Source organism: Chrysochloris asiatica, unplaced genomic scaffold, assembly GCF_000296735.1.
Source record: "Chrysochloris asiatica unplaced genomic scaffold, ChrAsi1.0 scaffold00054, whole genome shotgun sequence".
In the NCBI taxonomy this organism is placed as follows: Eukaryota; Metazoa; Chordata; class Mammalia; order Afrosoricida; family Chrysochloridae; genus Chrysochloris; species Chrysochloris asiatica.
Window position 1 is genome coordinate 8,571,780 of NW_006408572.1, and position 17,487 is coordinate 8,589,266.

The 17,487-nt window shown below is 52.0% G+C and overlaps 3 protein-coding genes across 3 annotated transcripts; 2 read left to right on the plus strand and 1 right to left on the minus strand.

Annotated features, from left to right (window-relative positions):
- Positions 1-1,607: 1,607 nt before the first annotated feature.
- Positions 1,608-6,506, plus strand: BCL6B (B-cell CLL/lymphoma 6, member B). Its single transcript, XM_006863337.1, has 9 exons — positions 1,608-1,633; positions 2,158-2,348; positions 2,588-2,809; positions 2,923-3,273; positions 3,736-3,857; positions 4,435-4,599; positions 4,695-4,825; positions 4,942-5,079; positions 5,984-6,506. Exons 2-9 carry the CDS (start codon positions 2,170-2,172, stop codon positions 6,098-6,100), a joined length of 1,425 nt encoding a protein of 474 aa, XP_006863399.1. The 5' UTR covers positions 1,608-1,633; positions 2,158-2,169; the 3' UTR covers positions 6,101-6,506.
- A 4,684-nt stretch (positions 6,507-11,190) lies between these two features.
- SLC16A13 (solute carrier family 16, member 13) lies at positions 11,191-14,009 on the plus strand. Its single transcript, XM_006863338.1, has 4 exons — positions 11,191-11,389; positions 11,513-11,656; positions 12,366-13,103; positions 13,810-14,009. The coding sequence occupies exons 1-4, from the start codon at positions 11,191-11,193 to the stop codon at positions 14,007-14,009; spliced, it is 1,281 nt and encodes a 426-aa protein (XP_006863400.1).
- Positions 14,010-14,946: 937 nt separating this feature from the next.
- SLC16A11 (solute carrier family 16, member 11) lies at positions 14,947-17,196 on the minus strand. Its single transcript, XM_006863490.1, has 5 exons — positions 17,042-17,196; positions 16,575-16,901; positions 16,170-16,313; positions 15,265-16,029; positions 14,947-15,176 (listed from the first exon to the last, which is right to left on the minus strand). Exons 2-5 carry the CDS (start codon positions 16,774-16,776, stop codon positions 14,947-14,949), a joined length of 1,341 nt encoding a protein of 446 aa, XP_006863552.1. The 5' UTR covers positions 16,777-16,901; positions 17,042-17,196.
- Positions 17,197-17,487: the final 291 nt, after the last annotated feature.

Here is a 17,487-nt window from a genome sequence, read left to right on the forward strand (position 1 = left end):
AGGACCAGGCAGTGTTTCCTTCCGTTGTGCATAAGGTCGTTATGAGTCGGTACCAACTAGATGGCACCGAACAACTGCTTACCCCACCCAACTTTCATTAAAATGCACTTCTAAAGACCTCTGGATGTCGTTGTTGTTGTAAAATGCCGTTGAGTCGGTTCCGACTCATATGACCCTGTATAGAGTTTCCATGGAGCGACTGGTGGATTTGAACCACCGACCCTGAAGTTAGCAGTCCAGGGCTTATCCTAAGGCACCACTAACAGGATCTCCGGATAATAGCATCTAATTGGAAAAGAAAGTTCTGACCTCAGACTTCTCTCCTTGTCCTACCCACTGCCCTTTCTCCCAAAAAGCCCGCCGTTTTTTCACCCCTGGTAGGGTTCTTGATTTCCAGACCCAGCAGGGAGGAACTCGCCAAAGGGTTAGGGGCCAGCAAATTAAGCTCAATGCCTCAGTTTTACGGAAAAAAGAGAGTAGGAGTCACCCTTCCCCTTCCCCAGGTAGAAATCAGCCTAGGGGAAAGTCCCCTCTGTCCCCTAACTCTTCTTCCGCCCAAGCCTACTCCCCTCGTTGGTGACACAGGAGCAAAATAAACAAGTGCAAAGTCGGGGAGCCCGAACCTTTCAGACGACTGGACCAAACAGATCCTACTAACGCGTACCCCCCAGTCGATGGAGACGATCACGCGAGGCTAGGCTTGTGCTCGTCCGCCCCCTCGTGGAAGGAGCCAGACATTGCAGAACTTTGCGGACTTGCCGCTCTGGACCCCGGCGTCCCGCCAGACTCCAAGCGTGGCCGACGGGCGAGTACCCGAGGCCCTAGTGAGCTGGTATTGGGGGAGGAGGCCCGGGTTTCAAATACGTCTCTCTGGATCCCAAAAAGGATTCAGAAGAGAATCGGGAACGAAAGGCTGGATGCTTAGGTCTCCCGACTGTCTCTCGACCCCAACTCGGGGCTTTCCCCACCTCCTCGAGGGGAAGCAGCTGGCTCCGGTCGCAGGACAATGGAAGGAAATCAACTAGAAATCATATCCGCCACCTCCCTACCCCGCCCAGTCAGAGTCCCCCTTTTTGTAGGACCCTTTAGAAGTACCTGCCACTCAAACCATACCCTCCTACAGTCTGCGAAGACATGGGTGTTCACGCTTCTCCCTAACGTGATGCCTCGCTAGGCTTCCCCTTTTTCCTTTTAACACCGTGCATTGGACAATTTTGTTGTATTCACTTTTCTTCCCTAACAGGCTCCTGGTATCTTCTCCCAAAGCCATCACACCAATTTCCTCTGTTCCCAGCCCTCCAACGACCCAGGTCACCCTCATTTCCAACTTCGATGTCCTCGGCTTCCTCCACAATTCCAACATCCCCATTCTCAGTTCCACTCTCTCGTGGTCCAAGACCTCTTTTTCTGTTAGGACCACCAGCTTTTCTTAGGTCCCGCCCTCTAGCCCAAGACCCCGCCCCGGGCTTGCCAGCTGGAGAGCGAGAGAGGAAGGAAGGATACAGATCCAGGCGGTCAACCCACCTCCACCCCCGCCCCCGACATCCCGGCCAGATAAAGGCGCCAGGCCCAAGAGGGGAGGGAGACCCCGCCCCTCCTTGAGAAGAGAAGCCGCTGCCCCTGCAGGACGGGGGTAAGAATTTGAGACTGAGGGGTTAGACTCTTGGGTCCCCTTAGAGGGTTTGGAGCTTCTTGATGGTAGGAAGACTGAGTTCCGAGAATTGGGCTAAACTAGGGATCGGGAACCAAATAGGAGTGGCAGAATTCGGCGGTTGGGGAAAAGAGCTTCAACTGGCAGTTGGAGGTATGGACGGCAGGTGGGATAGGTGAGACTTAGGTGCGCAGTGAAGCACAAGGGAGTGGAGATGCCAGAAGAGTACTGGGAAGCAAACTAAGAACACTGCGTGCCGGTTTCCCCGCGCTCTCCATTGACGCCATGGTGTGGTAACCTTCAGCCCTTCCTGTATACTGTGGGATCTGGTGCAGGGAGGGAAGCGTGTGTCTGAGAACAGAATGAACAATATGGATTAGGTGAGGATGCTTCGGCGGGGGGCCGGGGATCTTAGCTACACTTTAGGAGAAAAAAAGCAAACTGAGGACACGGCCAGTCTTCCGATTTATGACTGGACCTCGGAGTCCCTTCCATTGCTCCCGCAGGCTGGTGTCGCTATGGGTTCCACCGCAGCCACAGAGGGAGCCCTGGGCTATGTTCGAGAGTTCACTCGCCATTCCTCCGACGTACTTGGCAATCTGAATGAGCTGCGCCTGCGCGGAATACTCACTGACGTCACGCTGCTGGTTGGCGGGCAACCCCTCCGAGCACATAAGGCGGTTCTTATCGCCTGCAGGTTCTTACCTCTGGAGGGAATGGGGCTCCTGGATTGGGGCGTGGCCAGAGGGGAATGGGGAAGAGCCATAAGGCAATCTGGAGGAATTTGAAGCTAAACCCAGATAAGCATGAGGTGCAGCTTTCTGGAATTGGGGCGTGGTGATAGTGAGGGAGGCGGGGCTTCTTAGGGGTGAGACTTTCTACAGTGGAGTGAGTCGGCCTTGGTTTCCCTAACATGATATATCTTCCCTCTAACAGTGGCTTCTTCTATTCAATTTTCCGGGGCCGTGTGGGAGTAGGAGTGGACGTGCTTTCTCTACCTGGGGGCCCCGAAGCTGGAGGCTTTGCACCTCTTCTGGATTTCATGTACACTTCGCGCCTGCGCCTCTCTCCAGCCACAGCCCCAGCAGTCCTTGCAGCTGCCACATACTTGCAGATGGAACATGTGGTCCAGGCATGCCACCGTTTCATCCAGGCTAGGTGAGGAAGCCTTGGCTCAGTGGTCAGCGTGGCTAAGGTGATGTCCCCAACAAGTATCAAGGGCGGAGGCCAAGGATAGCCAACAGCACTAATTTCTATTGCACTTTCCCCAGCTATGAACCTCTGGGCATCTCCCTGCGTCCGCTGGAGGCAGAGGCTCCAACACCACCAACGGCCCGGCCACCAGGCAGTCCCAGGCGCTCCGAAGGCCACCCAGATCCACCTACTGAGTCTCGAAGCTGCAGTCAAGGTCCCCCCAGTCCAGCCAGCCCAGACCCCAAGGCCTGCAACTGGAAAAAGTACAAGTTCATCGTACTAAACTCCCAGGCCTCTCAAGCAGGGAGCCTGGTGGGAGAGAGAAGTTCTGGTCAACCTTGCCCCCAAGCCCGGCTCCCCAGTGGAGATGAGGCTTCTAGTAGCAACAGCAGCAGTGAAGAAGGACCCATTCCCGGTTCCCAGAGCAGGTACAGAATCTGGAACAGAGTTTATAATAAAGGCTGGTCTCAGCTAGGAGGCAGAGTCATTGAGTCTGTGTGGTGAGGAGGCAGGGAGAGAGGGGAGCAGATCATCAGAGATTCTAGCCCACTTTGCCATCCCTAGTTAATGCATTTGGCTAAGAACTGAAAGGTTGGAGGTTCAAGGCCACCCAGAGAAAGGTCTGGAGATCTAATTCCAAAGAATCAGCCATTGAAAGCCCTATGGAGCAAGTTCTATGACACACAAGGTCACCATATGTATTAAAAGCCACTCGAAGGCAAATGGTAGACAACCTTAGGGAGTGAAGCCAGGTTTACTCAGTGGGCAGGACCTTGGCAGAACAATTGGGTATAACTCACCTCCAAAAGGTAGGCTCCAAGTTCTTCAGGGGGAACTCCCTTTGAGCGAATCTATCCTAGCTATTTTCTCTGGACCTTGTCATTGTTTAGGCTTTCTCCAGTTGCTGCCACCATACAGTTCCAATCTGGGACTCCAGCTCAAACCCCCCATCTCACACCCCAGACTCAAGAGACCATTGGATCACCCTCTGAGCAGGCTCATCAACCTCCAGGTCAGAGTCCCATCTTCTCCATCTTTGACTTTTCCTCTGTGTCTGTTCCAAGCCACTTTGGGCCAAAATGTCCCTGGAAAGACTTACTGCAATGGTTCCTAAACTTTATTCAAATTAGGATTACCTGGGGAGCTTTTAAGTCTTGCCACATCCCATAGATCAGAATGTCTGGACATGGGAGCCAGGCATTAGTAGTATTAAAGTAAGAAGTAAAGCTTGGGAACATGTAGCCATGCAGGATCTTGAGTTGTCTGCCCAGGGCTTGGCAGATTATCATCAGAGTGGTGTAGAGAAGAGAGTGAAACAAATCTGTTCCCACTGGTAGGGGTCTCCACTGACCCCTACCACCATTAGAGAGGAGATGAACAAGGTACACTACATAGAACTACACAGAACTCCAGATCTTGGTTCATCCTCTTCCTAACCATGTGGCCTTGGGCAAGTTAAATGAGCCCTAGAAGCCTTAACTCTAAATTAAGAAAAAGAAAACCTACCAATGTGTGGTTTGAGGATTCACTGGTATTGAAGAAGCATTCAGTAAATAACTATTGTTATCATTACTCACCTCCTTGCCCAGGAAGGGATTTTTTTAGTTGCCAGAATTGTGAGACTCTGACTAGGTGCTCATCGGGGCTGGACCACTTGGCTCCTGGGGAGGAGGACAAGCCCTACAAGTGTCAGCTCTGCCTCTCTGCCTTCCGTTACAAGGGCAACCTCGCCAGTCACCGCACTGTGCACACAGGTAGTATTGAGCAGGGAGGAGAGGGCTTTGTGGCCGTTCTGACCACAGGTGTCTTAGGGCAGAGTCCCTGATTTGCCTTCCTCACTGCTCCCCAGGAGAGAAGCCCTATCACTGCTCCATCTGCGGAGCCCGCTTTAACCGGCCTGCGAACCTGAAGACACACAGCCGCATCCACTCAGGCGAGAAGCCCTATAAGTGTGAGACGTGTGGTTCACGCTTTGTCCAGGTACGGAGCCAGCCCAGGAGCAAATTCAAAGGTAGACATGCAGGAAGGAGGGAGGGCCATATCTGGAGGGTTCTGTTTTTCCCAGAAGCACCATCTGAAGTCTCCTCTCCTCCCAGGTAGCACATCTGCGTGCTCACGTGCTGATCCACACTGGGGAGAAACCCTATCCTTGCCCCACCTGCGGGACTCGGTTCCGCCACCTCCAAACCCTGAAGAGCCACGTTCGCATCCACACGGGAGAGAAACCTTACCACGTGGGTAGCTGGCATGACCTGGCCCAAAGCTGTAGAATGACTTTCCATTAGCCCAGGGCTCTGAGAGGAGCAGAGCTTGGCAATCCATAGGTCTCTTAGAAATAGCTAGTGCCTGGAGAGGATTCCTTGTTACTAAGGAGCCCAGATGTTGATGTTGTTGTTAGGTACCATCGAGTCAGTACTGACTCATAGCGACCTTATGCACAGCAGAATGAACCACTGCCTGATCCTGGACTAACCTCACTATTGTTGCTGGGGAAGGATAAATAATATAGAAGTTAGGCTCCTAGATGGGGCAAGTAGTTTTTTTTTTTTTTTCTCCTTACAGTGTCTAAGCAAACAAAACCCAAACCCATTGCTATGGAGTAGATTTGAACGTATGGTAACTCGGTGTATACAGAGTAGAACTGTGCTTCATACAATTTTCAAGTCTGACCTTTTTGGAAGCAGATTGCTAGGTCTTTCTTCAAGGATACCTCTAGGTGGGTTTGAACCCACAACCTTTCATTGGGTAATCAAGTGCTTAATTGTTTGTGCCACTAAAGAACTCATTAGTTGGTGGCAAGGTTGTGTTGTTGTTAAGTTCCATCGAGTCGGTTCCGACCCATAGCGACCCTGTACAGGGTTTCCGAGGGTGTAAATCCTTACGGGAGTAGAAAGCCTCCTCTTTCTCCCGCGGAGCGGCTGGTAGTTTCGAACCACTGACCTTAAGGTTCGCAGCCTGATTCGTAACCACTACGCTACCAGATCAGTGGGAAAACCTTTGCTGAATTAGATGGGGTCTGTCTCCTATACTGCCCTTGGGAATTTGGGAGGGTAATGGGGTCAAAGGGCTTCTTATGTGACTGAACTCAAGACCTAAAAAGTGGATGGGGAGGGAAGAACTGACTCTGTTCTCCCACAGTGCGACCCCTGTGACCTGCATTTCCGGCACAAGAGTCAACTACGACTGCATCTGCGCCAAAAACACGGAGCTGCCACCAACACCAAAGTGCACTACCACATTCTGGGGGGTCCCTAGCTGAGGTGGGCCCAGACCCCACTCACCTCCTGGGAGCCAGGATGCTGCGGGCTCAGGCCTGGCTTCTCCCAGGTCACACTTGGGCATAGGAGTGTGCAAAGCCCCAACCAACGGTATTTGAAACTGCTACCACGTTTGTTTCTCACTGGGAAGAGCTGGGGTGGCAGGTCCTAGTTAGACCTGCCTCTGTTTTGCTGGCCAAAACCTCTTCTCCACAATCAAAATTGTCTCTGAAGAGAGAGCAAGCTAGGGAAGAGGAGAGACTGGAGACTTGGTTGCCTTGGGGAACAGCCCTAACCCAAACCCCATCTCATTCAGTTTATGTGTAAATATAATTTATTGAGGCCTTTGGGAAGCACCAGGGCCTTCATTCTATTGCATTTCCCACTTCCCTCTTTCATCAGTGACCCAAAACACAGAAAAGGTCACAGCTCTGCTGGCAGAGATAGCATTTGGTTCTCCCCCTTTGGCTTGAGTATTTTATTATTGTCATAACTTTTACCTGTAGAATTGTTCAGTTTCTTATTTGTGTGCCTGTTGGTTTGTTTAAAAAGGAGAAAGAGGTTCCTCTTGTTCTATCCCTCCATTTCTAGGTCTGGAAACTTTAATTTGCTCCAGTGCAGGTCTGGAGATATACAGGATTTGTAGAACTGGGTCAGGAACCCTCTCTGATATTTTGAATATTGTAAGTTCTCTAGCAGGCTAGAACTGGACCTAGATTTTTCTCTGTTCTTCAGGAGTGACAGGAACCTTTATGGATGAGCCTGAAATGGAAGTAGCAAATGCTTCCTAGAGGCTGTAAGTATGAAGTTTAGTCATCTTTCCTGCAAGGTGATCCAGAACCTAAACTGTCCCACTAATCTGGTCACCTGGGTCTGGCTTCACTGTGGTTCTAAACACATAGTAGAGTTGGCCAGGGGCTTCAGTTGAGCCCATAATCCTCCCAGGGGGGCCTGTTCTTGGCACCAGGTTGATTCTTCCATGGGAAAGAAATCTGATGTAAATTCTGATTTTTCCAGCCTCTAAAAATGTTATGATCTAAGAAGTGAGAATTACAAAAACTCTTTCCCTGGACTGAATCTGAGACCTGACCCATTCTTTACAAGAGGCATCTGGATTTTAAATATTCTATGGGCTTCTTTCTTACCTGAGAGGGGCCCCTCTTTCCTTAACAGATTTTTGGATGTTGTCTGGCAAATATTCAGATTCCAGAAACTTCTCGTTTGCCTCTAGAAGTCACAGGTGCTTGGTAACTTTCTTACCTTAGAAATACTGGGTCTATGACCCAGTATATTTGTTACTGCCTTCCTCTCTGGAACTAGTGAATGCACTAGAACTTTTCCATAAGGAAGAAAAAAGGGCTGAGTTCCATTCTGGAATTGCTGTAGACTATGATTGATATTATTGATGGAATTTAAAGTTTAAAAGGTTTTTTGTGATTTATTAATTGATGGGTCAAAGACCTTTCTATAAAAAGGTATCTCAGTAGGATTAAGTTGGTTGATGGGAACAGTTTCTGGTGTAGGTCAAGGAGGTAGAAAGTTAGGAGTGGGGTTGCTTCATACCTGGGTGGAGTATCTTGAATGTTAGATGATACTTCTTGATTTACAGTCCTGCCCCTTGTTGCCCTGGGCCTTATTTGATTCATGGGGCATGGAGCCAGAGATAAAGTGCACTTCTCAAATTGTGGGGTAAAGCTTCCTCAAGATAAGTCAGCACTAGTGGGTATCACTTGGGGCCTTGTGAGAAGGCTACTCTTAACCCTTTTTCCCTCTAGCTTCCCAATTACTACATTCTAGAACTGGAGAAGGAGAGAGGGAAAGCAGAGGGGAGATGTGAGAAGGAACTATGGTTTTTCTTTAGCAGATTGAATAGTCAGGTGGAGAATGCCTGGGGGATGAAGCCACAGTTGAGATGTTAGATCTTGCAAAATCAGATTCTTGGAATAAAGAAGCCTCTCAATGTTGTCTGGTGTGTCCTGGGTCTTTCCTATTGGGGATGCTGGGAGCTTGGGGTAGAGGACTCTCCTCCTGGATGCTCTCTTGGATTCTGTGCCTGTTGTACTATCCCATCCCACCAGATATTTTAAATGGTCCTTGCTCACCCCCTCCCTGCCTTTGCCTTCCGGCTCATTGTGTAGGGACCTGTGACTTCATGAAGTTTCTCCGGAGCCACCTGCATCCTGCTGCTCTGAAATCACTTCCTGCCTGAGGTGTGGAGGCGTCAGGGAGAAAGCAGAAACCCACCAAATAATACCAAGAAACTGAGGGATGAGTCTATGCTGGGAAACTTAATGCTTGGGACCCACCACCTCCAGGGAATAGATGAAGTTGGGGAAATGGATTGGCTATGGGTCCTGTGAGGATAACAGGAGCTGGAGGGGGCTATGTAGATAGAAACAGTATGCCAATTTCACCTGCCTAGCTTGGTTTGTGTCCAATGCACATTGCCTACTCCTCTTCTTCCCTTTCCCCTGTCCTGTGTGTACACTGGACACACAAATCTGTGCCGTCAAGTCGGTTCCGACTCATAGCAACCCTGTATAAGGTTCTGAGGAGTGACTAGGAAGCTTGAACCACCGACCTTGCAGTCTAGCACATTAACCCGCAGCACCACACCAGGGAAGAAAGTGACTAATTCTAATATGGTATTTCCTTTGGCCTTAAATTTCTTTACTGCGAGGTAAGTCAGTTAACATGGTCTCTGAAGTTCCTTTCAGAATTAACAGTTGCAGTTGTTAAAAGATTTCTCAATCTTTTAAAACTCATGACCTGAAAGCTAAACTACTGCATTTTATCTGGTAGAAAATTTTTTAGAAAACAGTTAATATCACTTTATCTCCTACTACAGACCTGTCCCTAAACTAAAGCATTTTCATGAATGATTTTCTAATTCAACTGCCCCCTTCAGCAACAACCCTAAAAAACAACAGTGACAACATTTCTGCACTTAGAGCATATTCCCCACCAAAATTTTGGCTCTACTTGCACACAAAAAAAGTAGCATTATTTTATTTTTCCCATATAAAATTATAAGGCTCAGACGGCATTAAAAAAACAAAACTATGTAACTTCCCTCTTCTATCTTTTTTTGTTATGTTTTTCCCCACTGGTTTGGGTATGAATCCTTAAGTCCAAGGTTTCAAGGTTCTGAAGAACTTCAATTGTAAAGAGGAAGACCAATGTCTGTGGTTCAAGCTCACCAGCTGCTTCTCAGAAACCCTATACAGAGTTGTTATGAGTCGGAATCGACTCAACATCACTTAACAACAACAAACCATAACATTAAAAAAAAAAAAAAAATGATGTGGTTAGGAAGTTGCTAGCGGGCACAGGAAAACGTTCCAGCCCCACTGAGGAAGGGATAGGTGGTGGGAGGGGGGCCCTTGGTGAACTGACAACCGCCCTTCCTCTCAGTTATTTTTGGTCTCTGTGACCTGTAGGTTTCCTGTTGGTAGGAACTGAATCGAGAGTTTCCACTAGGAACCCACCAGCCCCTTCTCTCTTCTCTTGCCCATTGAACCCCTCAAAGATTCAGTGATCTAGGCATCTAGATTGTAGCTGAGTCATTAGGTTAGGAGCTCCTTATGGGTCTCATAATCCCTCTTCCAAGGCCTTGCAACTCCTGGGCCCCTCATTAAGCAACTGAGCGCTTTTCATTCCTGAATGAATTTACCCATCAGTCCCCTTCAACTTCCCACTTGATTTTTTACATGAGACTGAAATTTTAAGATTAGCAACTGCCTAGTAGGGTCTTGGAGGAGAATATTTAAAGTGTCATGGGCTGCCAAAAGAACTAATAGACCGTTTTGGAAGAAGTACAGCCAGAGTGCTCCTTAGAAGCCAAGATGGCCAAACTTCGTCTCTCATACTTTGGATATATTGTCAGGAGGGACCAGTCGCTGGAGAAGGATATCATGTTTGGTAAGGTGGAGGGTCAGAGAAAAAGAGGAAGACCCCCAATGAGATGGATTGGCCAAGGGCTGCATCGATGGACTCAAGCTTGGCAACAGTAGTGATGTTGGCCCAGGACCAGGCAGTGTTTCGTTCTGCTGTACATGAGTCGGTTCTGCTGTGCATGGGTCGCTATGAGTCGGTACTGACTAGTTGGCACCTAACAACAACAACAGTAGGGTCTTGAGCCCTGGGCCTTGCGTCCCTATCCCTTCGTTAAGTGGCTAGTGGGTTTGAACCGTGGACCTTTGCTTATCCTACCCACACAGGTGTGATGTGCTGTGGCTGTAAGTGTTTACCGGAGTAGAAAGCCTCATCTTTCTTCCAGCAGTTCAACCAGTAGTTTCGAACTGCTGACCGTAAGATTAGCAGCCCGAAATAACCGCTACGCTACCAGAGCTCCTTAGGACTCTCATCTGTTGTTAAGGGCCATTGAGTCAGGTCCGAATCATAAAGACCCTGTATAGGGTTTCCGAGGAGCGAATGGTGAGCTTGAACCACTAACCTTATGGTTCAAACCGATTTCGCAGTCCAACGCATTAGCTCACAGCGCCACACTAGAATTCTCATCGAATCGTCCGCTAAAGCTCCTTTACGCATGCGCTCTAAACACCGCCACCCCCCACCCCCCCAACAAATCCTGCAGAAGTAGGTCCTAAACCCTGCCCTACCCTTCTGCCCCACCCCTTGCTCAGGAGTACCACGTCCTTATTGGTGAGCAGTGGACCAGGATGGGCCAGGTGCTTACAACTCCAATGATAAAACAGATTATCCAAAGGGAGACTGGCGTGCCGTGGAGGTGTGGCCTAAAGTCAGCCCTACCCGCCGGCTCCTTAGCGTTAGCTTTCAAAGCTAGGCTCGCGGAGCCACGCCCCCAGCCCCTTAGAGCGCGGCTTGCGCGGGCCAGTTCTTCCCTCTGGCTACCCCCTCTCGGAGAAAGACGCAGGCGTCTGTCACAGATTCTCGGCAGCTTTCAAGCCCACGTCACTGCCTTCCTCTTTACCACCTCTCCTTTCCCGCTTGGCCCCGAGCCGCCAGGCTGGGTGGCTCTTTGGGTGGGCAGAGGTTGGGTGCCTGGGTGGGTGGGCTCAGCCCTGGAGCCCGGTATCTGAGTAGCAGCAGCCCTGTTACCGTCCGATGGCGCGCAGGGCTGAACCTCCAGACGGGGGCTGGGGTTGGATGGTGGTGCTATCAGCATTCTTCCAGTCGGCGCTGGTGTTCGGGGTGCTCCGCTCCTTCGGCGTCTTCTTCGTGGAGTTTATGGCGGCGTTTGACGAGCAGGCGGCGCGCGTTTCCTGGATCGCCTCCATAGGAATCGCGGTGCAGCAATTTGGGAGTGAGTGCTGCACCTGGGTCCAGACTCTGTCCCTTGGAAGGGAGAGGGGATGCGGGGACAGGGCAGGGGCGGATGCTGGGGAAGGACGCCTGGGATCTCGGGAAAACCCTACCTTTTCCCCAGGCCCAGTGGGCAGTGCTCTGAGCACGAAGTTCGGCCCCAGGCCCGTGGTGATGACCGGGGGCGTTTTGGCTGCGCTGGGGATGCTGCTCTCCTCCTTTGCTACCTCCCTAACTCACCTATACCTGAGTATTGGGCTGCTCTCAGGTGAGATTCTGGGCAAGAGCAGGATCTTTGTTCTGTGAACTTTCACATGCTTCCTGTTCCTTCCGAAAGGCTTAGGGGAAAGTATGGCTGGCATTTATGCCCAGAAGGGAACTACTAGGGAGATGAGTGCATTGATAAGCAAGGTAGGGAAATTAGGGAAGTAAAAAACGAGGAATAAGAGTCAGGGCTAGCGGGATTGAAATGTAGAAGGAAGAACTATAATAAAATCATGCCAGGTTCTGTGGTTGTGAAATAAGTACATATTTACATATGAATAAAGGCTTTGAATCTTGGCAAATGAAGGTCGTACAGCCAGAAATAGTAGAGCATGAATCGAACTCCAAATTTTTGTGCTAGTTATTTTACAAGCATTATCTCTAACCTCCACAATCCCATGGGATCTATTGTCCCCATTTTGTAGATGAGAAGATTGAGGCTGAGAGGTTAAGTAAAACACACAGCTAGGTAAATATCAAAAGCAAGACTTTGACAGAGGACTTCCCAGCCTCCTAAATCAGTGCTGCTGTGCAAAACACACAAGTTTACACAGCTGTGAAGTATCAAAACCAGGACTTTGAAACTCAGATCAGTGCTACATTGTGTTGCTGAGCAATGTTGGGATTATGGAGGTGGGAGGAGCTGGGAGACTCTGAGACACTGGCACACCCCCCCCCAAGCCCCTCACTCCTCATTTCTTCCTTTTTGGCAGGCTCTGGCTGGGCCTTGACCTTCGCTCCAACCCTGGCCTGCCTGTCCCGTTACTTCTCTCGTCGTCGATCCCTGGCCACAGGGCTGGCACTGACCGGTGTCGGCCTTTCCTCCTTTGCCTTTGCCCCCCTCTTCCAGTGGTTGCTCAGCCAGTATGCCTGGCGGGGGGCCCTGCTGCTGGTATCTGCCCTCTCCCTCCACCTGCTGGCCTGTGGCGCTCTCCTCCGACCCCTCTACCTGTCTGAGGACCCTGTTGTGGGTGGCCCTCGGGCCCAAATTGTCTCCCTGCTTCATCATGGCCCCTTCCTCCGCTACACTGTTGCACTCACCATGATCAACACTGGTTACTTCATTCCCTACGTTCACCTGGTGGCCCATCTCCAGGACCTGAATTGGGACCCACTTCCTGCTGCATTCCTACTCTCAGTGGCTGCTATTTCTGACCTTGTGGGAAGAGTGGCTTCTGGGTGGCTGGGGGATGCAATCCCAGGGCCTGTGTCCCGCCTTCTGATGTTTTGGACCACCCTGACTGGTGTATCACTGGTCCTTTTCCCCATGGCTCAGGCTCCCACAGCTCTGGTGGCTCTGGCTGTGGCTTACGGCTTCACATCAGGGGCCTTGACCCCAGTGGCATTCTCCATACTGCCTGAACTGGTGGGGACTGGAAGGATATACTGTGGCCTAGGATTGGTGCAGATGGTAGAGAGCATCGGGGGGCTGCTGGGGGCCCCCTTGTCAGGTAAGAGGAATGAGGCTCCCTGGTGGGTCAGGGTACCATGTTACACAATTGGAGGGAATACTATTCACATTTGACTGTATGTGAATGCCATCCCCAGTAGTGTACAGTACACAGCCTGCAAGGCCATTCCTACCCTGAAATGAACCCATGGGGCAAAGAAAACTCAGGCTGGGAAATGGAGTGGAAAGACACAGATAAGTGTAACCCTTGGCAGGGTGCCCACAACGTGGACTTTCAGAGGACCTGGCTGGAATTGGTCACGTTTAGCTTGCCACAGCATATCTTCCCCTTGGCCCACTGGGCCCCAACCCAGATGTCTGAGCCATCTGGTCAAAGTTCTGGCTCAAGATGCAAGAACCTTCAGACCCTTAACAATTTCTTCGTAACTATTAACTGAAAATGGAAAAGGGTCACTGTAACTAGAAAAAAGGTACAGATGTGACTGATTCCATCTGCTCCCTCCCCCCCCCCCCAAATCCTCACTGGCTAGTTTGGATGTTCTTTCTGAAAACAAGAAAGGATTTGAAAGTACCTTTTTGAGGCCCCTTGTGAAATGAGTTCTGCATTCAATCCTACCTTTGGAATTCAACTCTTCCAAGATAGATGAATTAAGGCTCATTTTCTTGCCTCCAATCAAAAAATGTATCTTAGTCCTAAGCCCCAGGTAACAGATCACCCATGTGTCTTCTTTCTCTTTTGAGCCTAGGTCACCTCCGGGATGTGACAGGCAACTACACAGCTTCTTTTGTGGTGGCTGGGGCCTTCCTTCTTGCAGGCAGTGGAGTTCTCATCACCTTGCCTGGCTTCTTCTGCTTTTCACCACCTACCTCCAAGTCCCAGGACCCTGTAACAGAGGCCCTGGATACCAAGACCCCCTTGCCCAAGGAGAGTTTGGAGGAGGACTGAACTCCAAGGAAGGGCAGTCAGGCCCAGAGACCCAGAGCTCCAGGTCTTTTCCTGACCCATCTTGGTCCCCATGGAGCCACAGTGCCTTAAACCTCGTGACCTGCCTTCCCAGATTAGATCTGTGATATGGTGCCAACCCTTTGTATTATGTTTAGGACTCTTATCTCATCTCAGATTTACCAACATTTTCTGAAGGATCCAGAGTCCAGCCTGCCCCACTGAGTTGTGAACAACTGTGAAAATCAAAAGTCAAGAGGGCTTATCATGTTTTACATGTTTTCTGTAGTGTTGCCTCTAAGTTTCTTCTCTGAAGACAGCGAGGTTTGGGAAGCAGGAATGTCCCTTTGAGATAAAACTGATAAGGAAACTGGATAATGATCATAACCCCAAGCAGAGCTAGGACCCATCTGCTTGACTGGGTTAAAAGGAGTCATGGCTAGGGCTTGCCTTTGAACCCTGAACTTGGCTCTCTGAACTTCCCACTCCATCCCATTATTCCTGTTTCTTAGAAAAGAAATTAAGACACTAGTTGGAGAGAGAACTTGGAAGGAGATACTGGGATTCCTGTATTTCGCTCAGGCCAGTAGAAGTTTGAAATGTAGACAAGTTAGTTTGAGAGGTCTGGATACTCGGGTAAGGGTGGGACAGATGGCACACATGAGCACTCCTCTCCTCCAATGGACTGGCAGACAACTTTTCAAAGGTTCTCCACTATGGTGATAAGGATATGGGGAAAGAAGATTCAACAGGCTGGACAGACACATGCTTGCCCCCGTCCTTCAAGGCCTACTGGAATCCTCTTCCTTTCAACCAGGCTTTTTGAGTGTCGTAAGTAGAATGTTTCTAGGGCCCTTGGTTGCCTAACAGTGGAGTTTGCAAGAAAAAGAAAAAAGAATAGAAATTCTTTATTAGGGTAGGGGCTCACACAAGAAAATGATCAACAAGCAGTATCTCGAGTAGGGTGTGGGCCTTTCGCGGATAGCAGAGCAGCCTGGGGAATGGGAAGCAACTCCCCCATCTCAGGGGGTGGAGTGGCTGGACGGGAAGCTGGACCACAGGAAGGCAATGCCCGGGGCAGTCCCATGTAGATGAAGCTCCCTGAGAGAATGAAGGAGCCACACACAAGAAAGGAAGCCGTGAAGTCTCCAGTCTCATCCCTTAGGAAGCCTGAGAGGAAGGGTAAAGGAACTTAGAAGACCTCTGACCCCAGGGTCAGGGGAAAGCCAGGAATGGGTCTGCTGGCTAAAGCCCTTACCTGACATGGGAGGGCCCAGGAGCCCCCCGAGGCTCATCAGCATCATCACCAGCCCAGTGGCTTGCACAACACCTCCGAGGCCCACCAGACCTGGAAGCACCCCGAAAACCAGCGGGGCATAACTTCCGGCGCTCAACCCGTAAGCCGCAGCTGCAGCCAGGAGGGGCCCGCCCCAGCCCTCACCCCCCATCACCGGCACCAGCCCCACCGCCAGCAGTCCCAGGCCTGTCAGAGCCGCAAACACTGCCAGCAGCCGCGGGAGAGGCACCCAACCCTGGTCAGCCAGCCACCCACTCACCAGGCGGGCGCCCGCATCGCCCACCGCAGCCACAGCCACCACCAGCGCTGCCCCATACCCGCCCAGGCCCCTGTCTAAGGCGTGGGGGGCCAAGTGTACGTAGGGGATAAAATATCCGCCCCCCACCAGAGCCGTTCCCAGAGCAAAGACCGAAAAGGTAGGGCGAGTGAAGAGTCCCAGGCCTAGGGCTGCGAGGGGCCCGCGAGAGGAAACTGGAGGGTCGTTGGAGAGTGCCAGGGGTCGCAGCAGGGCCCCACAAGGGGCGAGGTGGAGAGTGATGGCGCCTAGGAGGAGCAGGGCGCCCCGCCAGCCAAAAGTGTCAAGGAGGAACTGCAAGGCTGGCGCCAGGACCAGCGAGGCAGCTCCATTGCCGGTAAGTGCCAGTCCCACGGCCAGAACTCGACGGCGCGAAAAATAACAAGAGAGGGTGCCCAAGGCAGGGGCGAATACCAGGGCCCAGCCAGAGCCTGCGTAAGATAGGATGGGGTGAGGGTAGGGATGCCTACCCAGCATTCCCAGTCATGCTCCCCGCAGCAGACCCCACCCTACTCCTGTCGCCGCCACCTTTCACCCCCTTAAGAATCCCGACATTTCGTTCTCCCCTCACCAGCGAGGAGGCCCAGGCCAAGGTAGAGGTGCAGCAGGCTGCGGGCGAAAGCCGAGAAGACGAAGCCGAGAAAGGTGAGGATGCCTCCAACCATCACCACTGGACGCGCCCCCCAGCGGGTGCTCAGGGCACTGCCCACCGGGCCTAAAGGGGGTGGAGTTAATGAAAGACGCTCCTGGACCCCCAAACTCGACCCAACACTTCTCATTGGCTGTTTGCCTAACCTGAACTCCTCCCCCGGCCTACTAGCTCCTCCTCTTGACCACCAACACCTGTTTTCTCGGGAGCTAAGTTTCACGCCAGTGGCGCTTTCTCAGGGTGGTCAGGTCATCAGGCAAGTCCCCCACCACTGCACTCACGGCCTCTCCACCCTCGTTCCCGCCTCCCACTGGGGACCCCCCTCACTGGCTGCCTGCTGTACGGCCAGGGCCAAGGCGCTGACCCACGCAGTGTCCTGAGCGCTTCGGTCAAAATGCTCGGCGAAGTCAGGGAGGGCAAGGCCCAGGGAGCGCAACATCCCGTACGAGAGCCCATTCACCGCGAAAGCTGAGGCCGCGACCACCCAGCCCCAGCCCCCGTCCGGGGGTCCGGTCGGCTTGGGGGTCATCGCCGTCTGCGAGGGTGAAGAAACACCTGTGAACGAGGTCTCCCACTCTGTGCCTCCGCTAGGGACTTGGCATCCCTGAGATTCAGGCTGTAGCTGCCAGCCCGGGGTGGGCACGTCACCGTGAGACGACAAGGAGGGGCGGGGGGAGCCAGAGAACCAGGCCTGGGGATGGCGCTTCTGGGTCCGCGCGAGTTACTGAGTTAACCGGGGCGGGAGCAGTCGGAACCCTCAGGCCTGGGACTCCCCCCACCCCACTCCTACACATCCTTTCCCCCTTACCCGACCTCTCCAGGTGGTGGGGGAGGGGAAGGGCGAGGAAGGTTCGGCCGGGTTGTCGCCCTGGAGGGGATCAAGGGCCGTGAAGGAGCCGAACTTGAACGGGATCTCTCGGTAAACAGAGATCACCACAGGGGCCTGAGCCACCTGGGGACGAAAGGGGTACAGAGGGCGGGGGGTGAGCTGAGACGACCAATCCGCGGAGCTGCGGGTGAGGCGAGACGCAGAGTCCCACGGGGATTGAATTATCCACACACACCCACAACCCCCAGGAAGGGAGCGGCGCCCCGCCCCGTTCACGCCCACGCACCTGAGGGCTCCTGCCCTTGGCTCAGACCCGTGAACTGCAGAGCCCACCCAGCAAGGTCTGGGGCAATAGGTAAGGCGTGGAGATAGGGGTGGCACGGCCTACAGCCTCAGAATCTAGCAGGTTGT